Source organism: Nothobranchius furzeri, chromosome 2 (genome assembly GCF_043380555.1).
Source record: "Nothobranchius furzeri strain GRZ-AD chromosome 2, NfurGRZ-RIMD1, whole genome shotgun sequence".
In the NCBI taxonomy this organism is placed as follows: domain Eukaryota; kingdom Metazoa; phylum Chordata; class Actinopteri; order Cyprinodontiformes; family Nothobranchiidae; genus Nothobranchius; species Nothobranchius furzeri.
In genome coordinates this window covers 73089371-73106981 of record NC_091742.1, presented here as the reverse complement: position 1 = coordinate 73106981, position 17611 = coordinate 73089371, and the positions used below count along the sequence as shown (strand labels likewise).

The 17611-nt window shown below is 46.6% G+C and overlaps 2 protein-coding genes across 2 annotated transcripts in view; one reads left to right on the top strand and one right to left on the bottom strand.

Moving 5' to 3' along the window:
• Window positions 1-360: 360 nt before the first annotated feature.
• dennd4c (DENN/MADD domain containing 4C) overlaps window positions 361-17611 on the bottom strand; it is a 90745-nt gene continuing 73494 nt past the window's right edge. The window contains exons 41-71 of the mRNA XM_070542191.1: window positions 17268-17407; window positions 16980-17160; window positions 15978-16091; window positions 15700-15793; window positions 15396-15540; window positions 14829-14958; window positions 14434-14568; window positions 13067-13160; window positions 12756-12980; window positions 12431-12576; window positions 12211-12249; window positions 10993-11123; window positions 10785-10917; window positions 10490-10696; window positions 9935-10063; window positions 9718-9853; window positions 9187-9312; window positions 8978-9094; window positions 8145-8258; window positions 6975-8062; window positions 6697-6886; window positions 6529-6626; window positions 6247-6422; window positions 3119-3277; window positions 2837-3035; window positions 2648-2758; window positions 2436-2573; window positions 2220-2337; window positions 1918-2074; window positions 1777-1841; window positions 361-1686 (exon numbers count right to left, since the gene is read on the bottom strand). Of these exons, the coding sequence (XP_070398292.1) occupies window positions 1550-1686; window positions 1777-1841; window positions 1918-2074; window positions 2220-2337; window positions 2436-2573; window positions 2648-2758; window positions 2837-3035; window positions 3119-3277; window positions 6247-6422; window positions 6529-6626; window positions 6697-6886; window positions 6975-8062; window positions 8145-8258; window positions 8978-9094; window positions 9187-9312; window positions 9718-9853; window positions 9935-10063; window positions 10490-10696; window positions 10785-10917; window positions 10993-11123; window positions 12211-12249; window positions 12431-12576; window positions 12756-12980; window positions 13067-13160; window positions 14434-14568; window positions 14829-14958; window positions 15396-15540; window positions 15700-15793; window positions 15978-16091; window positions 16980-17160; window positions 17268-17407 (5172 nt within the window). The 3' untranslated portion in view covers window positions 361-1549. The remainder of the gene's footprint in view (window positions 1687-1776; window positions 1842-1917; window positions 2075-2219; window positions 2338-2435; window positions 2574-2647; window positions 2759-2836; window positions 3036-3118; window positions 3278-6246; window positions 6423-6528; window positions 6627-6696; window positions 6887-6974; window positions 8063-8144; window positions 8259-8977; window positions 9095-9186; window positions 9313-9717; window positions 9854-9934; window positions 10064-10489; window positions 10697-10784; window positions 10918-10992; window positions 11124-12210; window positions 12250-12430; window positions 12577-12755; window positions 12981-13066; window positions 13161-14433; window positions 14569-14828; window positions 14959-15395; window positions 15541-15699; window positions 15794-15977; window positions 16092-16979; window positions 17161-17267; window positions 17408-17611) is intronic.
• Window positions 14147-17500, top strand: LOC129165424 (perilipin-2). Its single transcript, XM_070547911.1, has 4 exons — window positions 14147-14608; window positions 16405-16580; window positions 16661-16750; window positions 16921-17500. The coding sequence occupies exons 2-4, from the start codon at window positions 16542-16544 to the stop codon at window positions 17374-17376; spliced, it is 585 nt and encodes a 194-aa protein (XP_070404012.1). The 5' UTR covers window positions 14147-14608; window positions 16405-16541; the 3' UTR covers window positions 17377-17500.

The following is a 17611-nucleotide window of genomic DNA, read 5'->3' as shown; positions in this document are numbered from 1 at the left end:
GTGTTAAGCTGCAGCTCTTGGGCCTAGTTTCTAGTGTTGCAGGAGTGAAACTAGTGAATCTGTTAGGGGAAATTAACTATTTTGAGACAGCTGGTGAAAATAAGTAAACAATTCAGATTGCATGTAAACAAGAGCATCAACGTCTGTCCTTTGTTAATATACAGATGTAGCGTTATGTAGTTTTTAGATTTTTTTCGCCCTTCAAGTCAGGTAGAGCGGCACACTAGCACCCCCTATGGACGAGCTGCACTGCACAGGACATAATTAAGGTGATTTCTTTATTGATTTTGTACATTAAAATCTATATTAAATTAATTAGTTGTTTTAATTCTGGACAACACAAACAAAATTATGCACACATTTGTTTTCAATCAGTTCACAAACTCGTTTATTGCAGCACAGTTCAGGACAGACATTCATTTCCTTTCCACAGGATGGTAATCTATTACTTAAAAAAAAGTTTTTTCTGTACAACCAAGGAAATTAAATGTACAAAGTCAGTACAGGATGAGTCCAGTAAGACAGATTTAAAGGGAACAGGATGCTATTAGTTATAAAAATCCATTGCCACCAAACCATCTGCAATCCAAATGTCAATAATACAAAAATAAATAGCAGAATTATTTTTTAAATTTTTGGACACAACTGTTTAATGTTATTTTAATGAATAATCTTATTCTCAGATCTTAATCTAAGCAGTGCAAATGGAATATTTTACATGATCTAATCTGTACAAGTGAACTCTCCCAGAATGTATAAACAAAATCCACAATCCTTTTCCCAATAGCTCATCACAGCACTATTCCGATTTACTGTCTGCTTCAGCATTTAGTGGAATGTCACATCTCCTCTCGCAGCATCAGCACTAAGCTCTTCGCTCTATGTGCTTCTACCCTCGCTAACATTCAAAAACACTGGGCCAACGCTAAAACAACACCCAGTCTACGTTAAAACTCCCCTACGCTAGAGAAACAACGGCCCTGGTCTGGACCGGTCCTACGGTTTCAGCTCTACTAGAACAGGATGTTACTGTTGGGGGGAAAAAACCAGCAGTTATCAAAAGTTACGCACAACACGCCGAGCTGCTGTTCATCTCTCCCCGTGTTAGTCTGGATGTTAACAGAATCAGAAGTGTGGGGTTCCTTCATGCTCGGGCTTCGCCAGACGTCAGCAACGTGAGTTCGTGTACTCACACAGCTTCACGATCGTTAAGACTCGGGTGAGAATCAACAAAAACAGGCACCTAAGGTTTCAGGCTTCACTCAAATGGAAACGTATGTACAAACATGTATATTTACAGAAGGAGCACAAAAACTGTCGGTTTCCTGTGCTCTGCATCTGACCTGGAGACGGTTAGTAAATCCACTCGTGGACATTCTGTTCGGTTATGGTCGTGAAACGTGGCTCAACGAGACCTAAAACATCACCGCTGCATGAGAAGAGCGAAAATACAACAGGAGAGATGCAGGGGAACCGCAGCTTCAAAGACATGAGTACCACGTTCAGCGACTGGAGGGATTTTCTACAGCGTTCTTGAGATCCGAGCGGCTCAGATGACAGGGGGTCCAAAACATTTAAGGCACCACTGGATACTGGAGGTGGGCGGGCGATCGATGCGCTGCAGAGACTTGAGCTGCTCCGGGCTCAGCTCGTCGTACGCCTGGCGGTACTCACGGTCGAAGGCCTCTGCAGATGCAGAGAGAGGGTGGGGGAGAGGTCAGAAAAATAAAGAGAATAACGCCGGTGCTGTCGATTAGTTAACTCTGACTCACTCACCCACGTCGATGTTCTCCCGTCCCAAGGCTACCAGTGACAGGAAGAGGATTTCTCTGTATATACTCCTGAGAAAGCAAACAAACGTCAAAAATGTTCTGCTGATAAACACAACAAACCAACGTCAGAGCAGACGAGGCTGACCTCTGTCGTTTGACTCTATCTGGCTGCCGTTTGATCTCTCGGATCAGCAGGTTGATGGGGCCGTAGACGTCGTTCGTCTGGATGTTACGGACAATGGTGTTCAGGAGGATTCGGATCTCCTGGTGGTCCGTTGGAGCCAAAGTCCCCTTCTTCTCCACTAGAACACAAAAAGCAGCAGTATCTAATGACTTCTGGCCACTCCATCCAGAATAATAAACATTTCGGCTACGGCATGTGAAATGTTCTAGTGCCCTCTAGTGGTGGTGCTCTCTTTCTGCAGCATGAAGCTTCCCGTCACTCACAGAAGGTTCTCCAGAGCAAGTACAGAGGTTCTCCGGGTTCCTGGTGCAGGTTGATGTTGTCCCACAGCAGCTGTACGTAAACGTGTTTAATGTCTTGAGACAGGGACGCCAGGGGAAGCTGCAAAAACACATTCATGCTGAACACCAACACTGATCTGCAGATTTTATGCGACTCAGGCTGAAGGAATGAGGGAACAAAGCAGCATGCTGTTTAACCTGTACTCCATTGTTGCAGTGTTCAGAGTTCAGAATGAGACCCGGCAGGTGGGTGGGGAGGTCCAGGCGGCGGAAATACCACACCAGGTTCCAGAAGATAATGGGATGCTGGCTGAGGAACTTGTGTGTGTAGATGACCTGATCAGACAGAACAGAGGTGTTAGAAACCTGGTATCGGTCTGGGACACACTGAGCAGACAGTGAGAGGTCACCTGATCCCCCTCGTTCTCCAACAGGGTCTCCAGCTCTTTGCGCAGGACCAGGGGGCTCAGGTACGGCACAGAAACAGGCTTGGGATTTGGACGCTTTTGTCCGATGCCGTCCTGAAAAAACAATAAATTCCACCAATCAAACCCAACCTAGTGCAGGTTAGAACTCTGCTCTTGGTGGGGAGCACTGACCGACATCTCCTGCAGGCTACAGGGCAGGCTGGTGGTGGAGACGCCGTGACCCGGTCTCTGGGAGTAGTCCAAGCTCTGCAGCGGACCTCCAACACTGTTGCTGCGCGTCAGTGAAGTGCCGCTGCACTTCTGCTGCTTACCTGCTGCCTGGTGCCCCAGGAGACCCAGGGGGTCGGACTGGACCGGCTCTGGGACCAGACTGAACACACAGAGGAGTTTGGATGAGGTTTCTGCAGCAGGAGTCCAGGAACATTTGACAGATGTAGCTTTTGTTGTTTTTACCTCTTCTGTGTTCCAGGTGGACCATTTGAAGCCTCCTTGGGCTCCTCCTCAGAGAAAGAGATTAGGTCTGGGGTTTTCATTTCAGCTGAGCCGCTAGTTGTAGGCTGAGGACTGGTGCTGTGTATGCTGTCTCCTGAGGCACTGGGATTCATGTACAAGCTGACAGAAGCAAAGAACAGATGCAGGTTTTACTTTTCATCGTTAAGGGAACATCTCAGTGATGTATTTTTATTGTTCTGTTTCACACATTAGCACAAAACCCAACAGGTAAACACTTGAACTAGCCTTTAGCAAATTAGATATTTTTCTTTTTATGTTATGTTTGCTCAAAACTACGGAAAACTAGATTTATCACAGTTCACAGTTAAGATCACTAACGACCTACTCATTGCTGCTGATTCTGGTTTAATCTCTATTCTTATTCTCCTCGATCTGAGTGCGGCCTTTGACACCATTTCTCATCCCATCCTCCTCAATAGACTCTCTTCCTTAGGCATCATTCACACCCCCCTCAGCTGGTTTCAATCTTACCTTACTGGCCGCACTCAGTTCATCCAGTTAAAATCCTTTACCTCAGAACCCTCCCAGTCAAGTCAGGTGTGCCCCAGGGCTCTGTCCTGGGGCCCCTCCTCTTCATAGTATACCTCCTCCATATCGGCAAAATCTTCCGCAAATTCAATATCCAGTTTCACTGCTTTGCGGATGACACCCAGCTCTACATTTCCAGTAAGCCCAACTCAACTCTCCCACCATCCTCCCTTACATTCTGCCTCTCTGAAATCAAATCATGGTTCACCTCTAATTTCCTCAAACTCAACGGCAATAAAACTGAACTTCTTCTAGTGGGCACTAACTCCACCCTCTCAACATCTGACAGCTTTTCTTTAACTATTGACAGCGCCATAGTCTCCCCCTCCCCTCACGTCAAGAGTCTGGGTGTCATTCTTGACAGCTCACTTTCTTTTCAAGCTCACATTAATAACTTAATTCGGTCAGCATACTTCCATCTACGTTCCATAAACCGTCTCCGTCCCTCACTGACCCCTCACACTGCCGCCATTCTCGTCCACAGCCTAGTCACCTCCCGTATCGACTATTGCAATTCACTTCTTTATGGTCTCCCCAACAAACTCCTTCATAAACTGCAAATGGTCCAGAATTCAGCAGCCCGTATTATCACCAGAGCCCCTTCCTTTCACCACATCACCCCGGTTCTCCAGCAGCTTCACTGGCTCCCAGTTAAATTCAGGTCCATCTTCAAAATTCTCCTCCATACCTTCAAAGCAATCCACAACCTCTCTCCTCCATATATCTCAGACCTTATAAGTATTCACACACCCCATCCCGTTCACTCAGATCATCTTCTTCCATCCATCTTGCGGTTCCTTCTGCCCGTCTCGCTACCATGGGGAGCAGAGCTTTCAGCCGCTCTGCTCCCCGTGTCTGGAACTCACTTCCCCCAGACATCAGGAACATCGACAGTTTTACCCTTTTCCAATCAAAACTCAAAACACACATGTTTAAATCTGCCTACAACCTCTGATTTTATTGAACTGTTTCTCTCTTTGTTTTTTCTTGTTTGGGTTTTATTATTGTTTTATTGTATTTTATTACATGTTTTCTGTAAAGTGACCTTGGGTGTCCTGAAAGGCGCTTTGAAATAAAATGTATTATTATTATTATTATAGTTCCTGCTGAAAAGCTGTTTGAATGCTAATTCAACTCCACCTACTTGCCTCACCACGGTTACTTGTCTACCGTACCTTTAATGCTAGGCTCCACCCACATTGCTTCCTATGTCTACCAGTGTTCCATCCCCTTTCTGATGCATTGTTCATAACAATAACTAGATCAAATGCATTTCTTGCATAAATGCTGTTTGAATGCTTATTGCTGAAAATGACGCTGAAGGTGTTAAAGAACTGAAGTGAAGCTGAAATTTACATATATTCCATGTATGTCTCAGCCTGGCAAGCCAGATTAAATAAATATATTATTTAGTCCACCAACGCTCCACTGACGGCTCTCGGTCATGGGACGGGTTCTACCGTTGCCTTTCAAACGATTTTCGCACGCTACTGGGCAACGAACAACATGACATACTAACCGCAACGGATGTCGGTAAACGATGCAGTCCACTGTTGAAGAAGGCGAAATTACATAATTTTTTTTCTAAATAAAGGACTTAAATACATCTTTCTTTTCCTGATTCTAATAAAGCTCAAGTCCAAATAGTCCAAAAGTGATGTAAAAGCTATTTTAAATGAGCTGTCGCCATCTGGTTCAACTCTGTTGCATTATCCCGCCCACCAGATAAATAGTGGGCCCTGATTAGCCTACAAAGCGGATAGAGCGCTGTAATTGGCACAACATTGTGGACCAATCACAGCAGCTACGGTTTTGCAAGGCAATAATTTGGTCTAGTTCACTAGGGTGTTTGTCTTTACATTTTTTTTTTTACATTTACTGTGTTCACCATGCCTTTAAATTTAGATTATGCCAACTTTTACATGATTTTTTAATGTATTGTGTTGGAAAGAATTTACTTGTACTCCAACGGGCTGAATAAAAATCACAGGAAAAGTTAAAACATATGAATATAAATACCAAAATTCATAGGCAGCGTGTCCTGGATGATGTGATCCTACATTTGCAGAAATTGTTGATGGGAGTGTTGGACGGCAAGAAACAGCATTGCTTAAAGCAGCAACATGGAGCTTTCCCCCTTTCAGAAATTATGTGGGATTTTTTGAGAACCACGAAAAAAAATTATAGTCTGTGATATGATGTAAGCAATAGGAAAAAGTGCTGATCAGCATTAGCCAATAGCATACGCTTACGTACAGATGTCAATCACAGATTATTTGTGGAAGTACCTAGACTGATGCAGAGTTGGCTAAATTACTAATGAACAATACTAATGATTGTAAAACTATGCCTTTAGTTCTTTTGGCCAGCTCGAGGTGCGTGTTCACAAACGAGAGGTCGTAATCGCTGACGTAGGGAGGCGAACTTATGGCGCAATGCATTTTTATGTGTCTAGATGGTGCCATTGGATAAAATATTCCAGGTTTCCGCTTTAAACAATGAGACATAAAAGAAGAAATTCCACAAAACACTGTTCCTACTCAGACATTGAGCGCAGGTCGTGAAACTCAATGTGCAACAGAGGGAGGAAGGCTGTGCGACAGAAAGGACAGTTGGTGTTGAGATTGGAGTCATCTGCTGTCCATCCTGCCATGATCTCTTCGTCGTACACCAGAGCTTCACAGGAGCGACACATAGAGCAACTGGACATCAGCACCTGGGGAGGAGAAGTAATGATCAACCAGTGAAGAGGAACTCCAGCAGCAGCGTGTGTGTGTGTGTGTGTGTGTGTGCGTGTGTGTGTGTGTGTGTGTGAGACCAACTTCAAGAGCACAATTCTGGTAGATGCTGGAGGAGGAAGCGTGATGTGAGGAGCTCTGCTCAGAGTCTGGGCCCCTACCAGCTCGCCCTGGAGTTGGGTCTGCAGCCAGACACAGAACACTCTCAGAAAGAAGTCTGGAGAGGAGCGATGTGTTGGGTAGTGTTCTTACGTGTCTGAGTCCCTCTGCCGGTGTCGCTGCTGCCGCTGCTGCTGCCCAGGCTGGTGCAGCTCTGGTTCAGACCGTTAGACACCAGACCTGGAACGGCTCTTCTCTCAGGACTCTGGTCCAGGTCCTGTGCAGGCAGCATGTGTTCATCCAGGTGGGCTGGGAACCCTCCCCCGCCCACAGCCTGCTCCTCCTGTAGAGGCGCATCAAACAGAAGAGTCCGCACCACGAAGGCGTCAAAAGTACAAAACGCTTTTCGCCAAAGCTTTAGAGACGCTCACCTCGTCGTCGGAGTAGTATGCCGACGCTACGGCGCCCCACATTTTGCTGGCCACGTTTGCTGCCTGCTTCATGCCTGATTTCAGCACATTGATTTTGGGACCCGACAACAAGTTGTCCATTTTGATGCCAGAAATGGTGTTGATGACGGAGCCCAGCGACGCTCCCTGTGAGGACATGACCAGAGCCGTCAGAGACGTAGATCTGGGTCCAGGACTCGCTGTGGTGATTCCAGGAGTTTTGGTTTTTATTGCAAAAGTCTTTGAGCGAGTAACGGTGTTGGGGCTGCGTTTGGGCGTATCTCCTGGTGAGCTGGATGGAGTTTTAACAGGTGCTACAGGGAGGCTGGACCGTCGCTCCAGGGGCTTCTGGGGCGGAGGGCCGTCGCTGGAGTCTTCCTGGGACGGCTGCAGCTCCATGCTAGAGGACTTTGCACCTGTAGGACCTCGTAGACTCATGTACATTTCAATCTCCTCAGCCAGGTTACGGGACACAACTGCTGGCACGCCGTGTGGCGGCTCCTGGCTGCTCACAGAAGCTGATTCCTCACTCTCTGACACCAGGAGGGAGAGCGGGTCGGCCCCCGCCTCCACATCTGCCCTCTCTAAGGTAGCTCCTCTCAGCCCAGACTCCTCCTCTTGTGTTTCAGTTTGCTTCCTCTCACGTTTCTCCTGTCCCTGAGCTGCCTTCGCCTCTTCCTCGTCTCCTTTGCTTTCCTCCAACGCTCCCGCAACTCCTCCCTCTACAAGTTTCTTATGCGAAGAACCCTTTCCATCCTCAGGCTCCTCCTCCAGGTCTTCAAAAAGAGCTTTGGACACACTGATGGCTGGTGGAGTTTTAGCTCCAGAGAGCACTGCAGCCAGGATACGAGCGTCAGCGCCCATTTGGCTGGCCATGTGGTCCACGCCTTTCTCCAGGAGCATACCAGCTCGACTCTCAACACTGAAGCTGCAGCTGCGCTCGGAGAAGGCCTTCTGCCGCTGCTGCTGCTGGGTCTGAGCCACTGTGTCTCCCGCTGCTGGAGCAGAGTCCTCATCAGTCAGAGACACGCTGTCGTTCTTACTGTGCCTCCTGAACAGCTTCACCTTCGCTAGAGGGTTCAAACCAAAACAAAGTCAGGCCCCTAAACTCTCTGGGTCGAAACAAATCCCCTCCCCCTTCCCGTTTCTTACTAGTTTCCCTGCCACCATCAAAGCTTCCTGTGGACAGTTTAACAATACTGGGGACAGGCGAGGACACTTCAACAGGACTGGGGGGCTCTGCCACTGCTAAAGCACTGTCCCCTACTGGAGATGGAAAGACACACACAGAAAAACAAACAATCATAAAACACAAAGGTGGAGTGATTTTAAAGCAACCCTTTTGAGTTTTTAACACTTAAAGTTATTGCTTTCAAACTGGTTTCAGTCATTCTTGAGCCTGAAACATGAGTAACGTCCCTTTGGACAACACTCTAGACCTCTGCTGACCAGACACTGCTCTAAAAACTTTGGCGGTGTGGGTAAGCACAGTTGGAAGGTCTGCTTTATGGCAATAGCCGCTTACAGTGACAGTTGCACATATAAAGGCTAGCAGTTAGCTTTCCCAGTTTGCCAACCATCAATAAAAAGCACAAGAGGAAGAATTTTGCTTTTTTTGTTGGCATCATGGTGGAGCCTGGAAGCAAGACAGTTATGTCTTTGGAGGTGACGCCAGAGGGAACGCTAGTTTGAGGAGGCTATGAAATTACGGACTGATTGTGACCTGGCTTTGTTGCTACTGGACTAAGTAATAATATTTTGCTCAACAGTCTGGATCTTTTTACTTCGTGATTTATTTCGTATCAGCTGTCTCATGTTAGCGTTAGCTCGTTGTTAGCACTAGCTACAGCAGGGTTGTTAATGACAGTTGTCATTACACTTTCTACCTGCGTGTGTGTGTGTGTGTGTGAGTGAGTGAGGGTGGGGGGGGTCCAAGTGTTGTTTTAAATCCCTGATAATGGCAAAAATAAGATGATTTTGTTCACCGTTATGGTCCGTTTCTTCTTTGTTCGTCTGGTCAGCAGCATCATCAGAAGGAGAAGGCTCAGCCAATTCCTGGTGTAACTCGTCCTTAGACCCATATCCTTGGTCAGACTGTCTTCCTGTAGATAAACAGGTTGTGAGACATTCAAATCTTTTTTCTCCAAACACGGGGATGATGTGAGTGAGATGAGCAGCCGTAGGGACCTGGTACCTGTGTTACAGTGCCCGTCTGATGCATCCTCATTGTGCTCCTCACCGATGACTTCACTTGAGCTGTGAGCACTTCCGTGACTCAAGTCATCAACATCTGTGGCTACCGATTCCTTCACTGAGGCATCTAAACAAGAGGAAAACCGTCGCATAAATACAACAACACAGAGCAGGAAGAGACAGATGGTCATGTAATCTAAAGCCAAACTTTTACTAATTGTCTCATGGGCAGACCACAAAAACCATCTCCCAGTTGGCTGCTGAAGGGACGAGGAACATTGCAGCATCATCCACTCTTCTGTCAGTTTGAACCTTTGAACTCTGGAAGACGTTACAGGGTGCCTCTGGCAACCAACAATATAGAAAAGAAGTAATTTGTTCCTAGTGCTGGAATAACCCTCAACTAATGCAAATGATAAAATCCAACCGTAGTCTCACATGAGTCTATATATGTGAATGCTTTTATTTTTGAGAGCCAAAGGAAAAATTCCACTACGGTAGAAAAAGTTTTATTCTAGTCTATCTAATCTACCTGTGGTAACTATCGTGGACGGCGTTTGGATTTGAGTTTGCTTGAACTGAGCCACTCCTCGGACGACGTTACGCAGCTTAGTCCACATAAAATGGCCGCTACGGTTACGGCTGGGCCACGGGCTCTCCAAGACGGCCTGTAGAAACAAGAGGTGCGGATCGTTTCACTTACAGGTGTTTTTATCGACCAGCAGGAGAATGAAGATGCGACTGACTACCTTGTTGTAGTATCCATAGGTGATGGCGTTGGGATGAACTCCAGCTTTCTTCATCTCCACCAGGACTCGCACAGCCATGACAGGAAGACCCCACACACCACAGAGCTGCATCACCACCCTGTAACACACCTGACACACACACACACACACACACACACACACACCAATATAAAAAAAAGTTTTTAAGAGCGATTCTAAAAAGATCACCAGGTGTTAGGGGCAGCAGTAGCTCAGGTGGCAGAGCGGGTTGCACCATGTTCGGAGGGTCATGGGATCGATTCTATCTCCTGCCAGGGGTATCCTGCTGTTGTGTCCTTGGGCAAGACACTTCACCCAACTTGCCTGTGCTGGTGGTGGTCAGAGGGCCCGACGGCGCCAAATGGCAGCCTCGCCTCTGTCAGATCGCCCCAGGGCGGCTGTGGCTACAAAGTAGCTTACCATCACTAGCAGAGTGTGAATGTGAGTGTGTGAAAGCGTCTTTGATTGTCCTGAAAAGCGCTATATAAGTTCTATGCATTATTATTATTATTATTATTATTATTATTAGCAAGTTACCTCATCGAGCACCTCCACCTCCTTGGTCCTCATGTTCAGCAGCATGTTGTAGGCCTGCTGCATGGCCCGGCTCTTGGACTTGGCCAGCCGGACGCTGGCAGGCAGGGCGATGAACCACAGGCTGTAGCAATGGCTGAACAGGCAGCGCGCCCACAAAGGCGGGTTGGAGTAGAACCGTTTCGCCATCTTGGACGCTAGTTTGATCTCCTGTTGAATCGCAGCGGTCAGAGTCGAGTTTTAGCAGGTCGGATGTGATTAACTGCATTTTTTGCATCATCATCATCGGATGAAATACCTGCTTGGTTCGTTTAGCCAGTAGAGCGGGGCTGCTGGAGAGACTCGCCCCCGCTGCACTGGTCCTTAGAGCTGGACGCAACTCTCTGGGACGGTCGAACAGATCCATCTGCAGCTTAGGGAAACCTTTATAACTGGAGAACAGAAAATAAAAGGGTCAACGAGTCACGTAGGGGTGCACGAGTGTGGCTTACAGTGGTTAATCCTACGTGTAGCGAGGAGCAGGCTCCGGTCCGTTGTCAGCTGGAGGCTCAGGAGGCATCACAAAGACCGTGTGTTCACTCTTCTGAGATTCATCCAGCTCCAGCAGCTTCGTGTCCTCAGACGAGTCCCCTTCAACCTGCAGGGAGGAAGGGAGCAGACCCAGAGATGAAGCAGGTCACTTCCTGTCTGACAGCAGAAGTTAAACAACCACATCATATGGCTGCGTGGTAAAGCCTTGGGTCACTTCCTAAAACGCCATCTCGTTCAGTACTGCCTGCAAACACCTGGCTTGATTCTGGACCTGACATGAACTGGATCTGTTGTTTTATTTTGAAGTGGCTCTCAATAAGTGAACCAAATTAAACTGAAAATAAAACATTTCTCCAGGCATTCTGTAGAGCTCTTGGTGTTCTCCTTTGAACTTTGGCCGTAGAACTGGATCGTTTTCACACAACTGTGTTCGGTAAACTACGTTAGCTACTCTCGAGTTGCTCGCAGTTTCCTAAACAAAACAAAACGGACTCTTCTCTAAAGAGATGTGTACAGCGACCGATTCTAGGGAAGGGATTACATCACAATACAGGGGACGACTATACGATCTATTACAATACTCAAAGCCTGACAATATTTGCAATTTATTTAGACAACTCAGGTCGGACGCCTCCAAGACACATCCGGAGTTACGGTGAGATCTCACTGTTCCATCAGAATAAAGGCGGTAAAACTGCTGCCACCTAGTAGTCGGAGTTTGAATTGCACCTCACAAAAGATAAACAGGAAATGTTTGCATGTCAAATAAAAACAAATCTACTCACTGCTCTTAAATATTGATTCAGTGCCACAAGAGAAAATATCCTGAGATTTCAGTGCATCGATATGTTCTTACTTCCCTAAATGATACTGAGCGGAAAGGCAGCCAATGTCCAATGAAATCTCTGCTAAATCTTCAAAAAAACGTTAAGAAAATCTTCAAAATGATGTAATAAAGTCCGGCTTCTTGTTACAAAACTATAAAAACAATAAGAAAAATTTCTACACCATCTGTAAATGTAACACGTGTTTGGTTATAAGTAGGATTAAAGAAAGCCGACAATGTCTGCGCACCTGTGTTGTGTATGTGTATTAAAGGGAAAATGTTAAGTATTTGTCTTGTTTAATGATGCACAAACTGCAAATTAAAAACATGCACAGACAAGCTGGAAGAAAACGTGATTAAAGGTTACCTTGGTGCCCTTGTCGGTGATTTTATCAGAGGGAAAAAGCTGCAAGAAGAGGAAAGAAAGCAAAGGCAACAGAATGAATCAGAGGAAATTTGGCCTTCCTTAGTCATCCCAGCATTCCGCTGTTATTCCACCAATAAAGCAGCGGAAAAACAAAAGGGCTTGTTCCTGGAAGGAAGCGACCTTGAGTGGGAGAGGAAAAACAAAACACCAACAAAATCACCTTCTCCACACAGTCGTCAAAAAACGCCAAACCGGTGTCCTTGTCGCTGACGAAGGTGCACTCCTCAATAAAGCGGATGAAGATCTGGGTCTTGGTGAGCTGGGAGTAGAACTTCTGATGGGCTCTGTCCCTGCTCTTCAGGAAACCTTCAGTAGAGTCAGATTAAGAGTTGATCAGATACGCAGGATTCTGGATCAATGAGAGCAGGCTAAATGAAAGCATTTCCCAGCATTAATAAAGTTTTATTATAGCTGATGGGACGGGCATCTCTGATTGATCCAACGTTCAGGGCTGTGTGAGTGTGTGTGTGTGTGCGCGCGTTCACCTTGCAGGTCATAAAGGGAGTCCGCAGCCGTGGCCTTCTCGGATGGCGCCTGGGTGATGGGTTTGAGGTAGCACCGGTAGCCCTTCAGGATGGAGGCCATGAAACGAAGGAAGGCTTCCTGGATCTCCATCTCCAGGGCCATCTTCTTCTTGTGCCACGTGAAGTCAGCATCGATGGGGGTCAGGTCTAGTGCAGAATCCTCGTGTGGAGCCTGACGTACCGACACTGAAACACCAACCAGAGCTAGGGCTAGTTAGTAACAGTTATGGGTATCAGACTAAAGCCGGGCGTACACTGTGCAACTTTTTCACTTTTTTGAGCCGATTTTCCACTCGTGCGAGAATCCACGAGATCGGGGCGAGTGTTGTGCTGAGCGTCGTGTAGTGTACAGGGGGTTACAAGAGGCGATTAACACCACGTGACCAACTACCGACAGAGCCGTGTCCAGGACTTTTAAAATGGGGTGGCCCATGTGGGGCACTTGTTTATGCATGGGTGGCACCAATGGTTATGCTTATTTATTTATTTACACAAATCGTTTATTTATTTACTTTCTAGTGAATTTTGGAGTTTCACATTGCACAATCACCATTTTTTTCTATTCATATTCTAGCTTTGTGGTGGTTAGCAAGTCACTTCTTGTTGCATTATTGCCACCAACTGGAGTTAAGTTGGACTCTAAATACTATTTATGTGAATATGAAAAAATAATAAATAATATTAATACTACAGAAATGTTCTGTAGGCCTGGGCTAGAAGACAAGGTGAAAGGTTCATGCTACCACACACTATTTTTGGAGTTTACAACTCAAGCCTTTTGTCGACGATGTAAAGTCAGTTTAAACTGGAACTTAGTGGAGTGGCACCTGGGGTGGCCAATCAGATTCCAAGGGTGGCATGTGCTACCCCAGGCCACTCCCTGGACACGCCCCTGGCTACCGATCAGAAATCGTGAGCTCGCACGGACTTCTGGAGTGTTTGATATTTTGCTCGTTCCTCGTGAGGGTTGAAGCGGCGCTGCGAGCAGCTGCGACCCAAAAAGTGCTCACGGCGCATGCGCAATCATGCATCAACACCGCTCGCCCGCTATTTCCCCAATTACACACGTTGTTCGTTTTTATTCTACACGTCTTTTACACACAATGACAAGGATTGTCAAGAAAGCGTGTTTGTCGTATTCATGTCAAATTAAACCAATCACAAAACACAGATTTACTTTCTTTATTTCGTTTTCCTCATCCAACCCCCATAAATCCCTGCGTGTCCTCCTGCAGCGCTCCCGAAGGACAACAGGCAAGACAAGACTAAAAAGTCTGACGTGTTGTGTAAAAACTGTCATTTCTAGCATATTTTTAGGTCCGACGTGTTGCTACCAGACGTACAGTGTGAGCGCCTGGCTCGTGAGATCTGCTCTGCGAGGAAGTCGTACAGTTTGAGCTGAAGCTGAGTGCTACGAGTGAAAAAGTCGTACAGTGTCCGCCCGGCTCAACTAAATATACATGATTCTCTTCTATGCAGGGTATCTGTAGGTTTAAAGGAGCCAAATTTAAGACTTTTTAAGACCTTTTTTTAAGGCCACTTTGACCAAATTTAAGCTATTTTTAAAATTAAATTTAAGCTATAATTTCCAGCTATTGCCTGGACCCGGTGCTAACCACGTTGCGAAATTGGGATTAACCATCCAGTTACCATTAAACTTCCCCATGGCGCAAGCTCCCACTAGCTGAGCGGGAGCGTGAACACAGTTTTGGAGAGTAGAGTGGTACAGCTGGTCAGCAGTGGGGTGGACACAGCCCTCAGCACATCTGAGAGTCTAGTGGAGCATTATCTGCCTCTTAGGGAGGAGGAAGAGGGTGAGTCAGGACAAGGAAAATAGACTGCTTACATCCAACAATGCTGTTCTTCCAGGGAGTGTTATTACACTGTAATAATTTAAAGGTTGAATCTACCAGTTAAGTGGTTCTACTAAGCCTAGCTGCTTAAATGTAAAACATAACAGTAAAGGTACTCTTAAAGTATCACGTTTGCCACTTCTCTCCCAATGGTTGAAGGTGGAATTACAGACAACCCTACCAGAGCCCCCAATGAGCATAGGCTGTGCCGCTGTTCGCTGTGGTTTAGGCTCTTTGCTTCATCTCCAAAGACATTACTCATGACGCCAACACAAGTAAAATTCTTGTGCTTTTTATTGACGGCCAGTAAACTGAAAAAATGTAGCCTTAATTTTAGCCATCATTGGTAAACTCCACCCCAGTCATTGCACTATGTGCCACTAGTGTACCTAATCATACCACAAAACTGCTATTACCGTTTCAGGCCAGCAGAGGGATCAAACCACAAAACTGCTATTACCGTTTCAGGCCAGCAGAGGGAGACAATGCTGTCCAATGTGAATTATCTTCAGACTCTGAAACCAGTTGAACAGCTTTGGGTAGTTTTCCAGGAGCACTACTCGGAGTAACTCAGACTGGTACAGCTCAGCCCAATCATTGTTCCAAGAGCACGGTTCGGTATTTTCACTTTATTTTCTCCCCTAATTTTAGTCCCTCTCCGTTGAGGTACCTGGCAAGACGGAGTCGTGGTTCTTACCACTGGAGCTCGTTTACGATGAGCACTATTCAGCCTAAAACAGCTCTGTACAGCATGGGTTGAGTCAGAACATCTGCGTGTGGTTTTGCTCCCATGCCCGTGCCATGACAGAAAGTGGGTGCGCCCCTTATAGGTGAGGAAGAGGAAGGGGGAACCCGTGGCACGCAGGGGTTGAGGTACCTCAACCGAGCAGGGACTGAAATTAGGGGAGAAAGGAGAGAGCAAATACTGAACCGTGTCCTTGGAAACTGCTCAGGCCAAGCTGCATCTGTCTGAGTTACTCCGAGTAGTGCTCCTGGAAAACTACCTTGATCGGCTAGGGGGCGGAGTCACTGGTTGCTCTGGAGATATCTGCCTTCTGCTTCACTGCCTGCAGCCATTTCCTGGTTCAGAGTCTGACAGGAAAGCCCGAATGTCCAGCTACTCCAACATTTCCAGCAGAGTTGTTTCTGTGGATAATACAAGTTACCTCACACCGTTTACTGATCCCCTCACACGATTTTAAGTCTATAGTAAAAAAAACGCCATCGCCGTGTTCTAAATAATCCACTGCAGTTAGTGATGTTCTGAGCAACAAGGTTTATTGGAACCAGTTGACACAAGTTTAAGTTAACTCCACATTTCATTTCTTACAGTGCAACAGGGAGCTGAGATTTGGTTCTCGGCAAGCACGATCAGATTATGGATTTTCAGAATGTCAGCTTGCATTAGCCGCTTGATATTAAAACCCTCCCAGGCACACAGAGACTAGTTCAGACCGAGCGGTAGAGAACAGAAGTTTATTCATGAAGATGAATCAGTACACAAGAACAACAAGACTCCTAATTTCCCTCTGGGATTAATAAAGTTTTTTTTGAATTGAATGGAATTTGAATAACTACTTCAGGCTTTCAAGCCTGCAGCTAATTTTCTCCAGAAGGAAGCCGCTTCAAAAAGATCTTCCCACAGTTTCTAGAAACAGACCCTCAAATTAAGCATATCCATTTCCAACAGAAGGCACTTTAAGCATGCATGTCTCCATCTCAAAAGGCCATGTTTCTGTTCCTTGTGACAGTGACAGAGCTGGAGGCCAAACCTGTGAAGGGCTCTGAAGAGGAGCCGAGCATCTACGTCCGCCTGGGCTGCCTCTCCACAAAGCTCCGCAGAAGAGCCTACGCCAGAGCCGTGGCCAGGATACGGGACGGCAAGCAGCGCAGCATGGGGATCATTTCTGAGCTCAACTCCACCATGGATGTGGTGCGTGTGCTACGCTCCTGACTTGTGAAGCTAGTGCTTCGCCCAAGCACGTGAATAACCATGGATGCCGTTTTCTCTAGATCCAATACGGCAAGAACATCCACAGTGCCAAACAGATGGTGACATGGAAGTCTGGTAGTCCAACTGAGCAGAACGGTCACCCAGCAGAGGTGATTATACACACAGAGCCAATTCAATTGTTGCTACTAGGAAAGAACCATCTGGACATCCAGATGAGCTTTCCCTCCAACATTTCAGACATCTCAAACACCACTTTCTCCACTCATGGGCTTATTTTGGACCATTTAGGGAGTTATTGAATGTGTGTTCCATCTCCTAGGTGATCGAGTCTCGTACCTTAAACCTGGCCCGCTCCCTCACTCAGCAGCTCCAGACCACCTGCCTGGTCCTAGTCTCTGGCCTGCAGGGACTTCCCAACCACATCCAGCAGGAGGCGCTGTCCTTCAGCCACTCAGCAGCACAGGTGTACTTCAGTTTCAGCAAAGCGAAGGTGCTGGGAGACCTGCCCGACAGCATGCTATCCAGCAGCAGAGTCCAGCTGGGAAGGATGAAGGACTCCCTGGACCATGTCATGGATTACCTGGTCAACAACACGCCGCTCAACTGGCTGGTGGGTCCTTTTTACCCTCGGATGGTTTCATCTGCAGGCAGCAGCTCTCATCCAACATCATCAAGCCCCGCCTCCACTCAGATCCCCAGGGAAGAACCCATGGAGGTGGAGACTGAGTTGCTCCGTTTACCGTCCTCAACAAATTTAGATTCAGAGCTTCACTAAATGCTCCACAGTACTGAAGTGCTGGGTTCTTCTGTTCTCAGAGTTTGTGTTGATGTGATTTTTAAAATCACAATGTACCGTTTGATAACTTCTGTTTCTCTATAAAGTCGATTGAAATCATGAATTCCTGCTTGCTGTGCATTTATATTTCCACCCAACATGGCTCTCTAGGAAGTGCTTTAGATTCGTAAGTTTAGAAGGGGTTCTCTTTCCTGCAATTGTTAAAATTACAAAC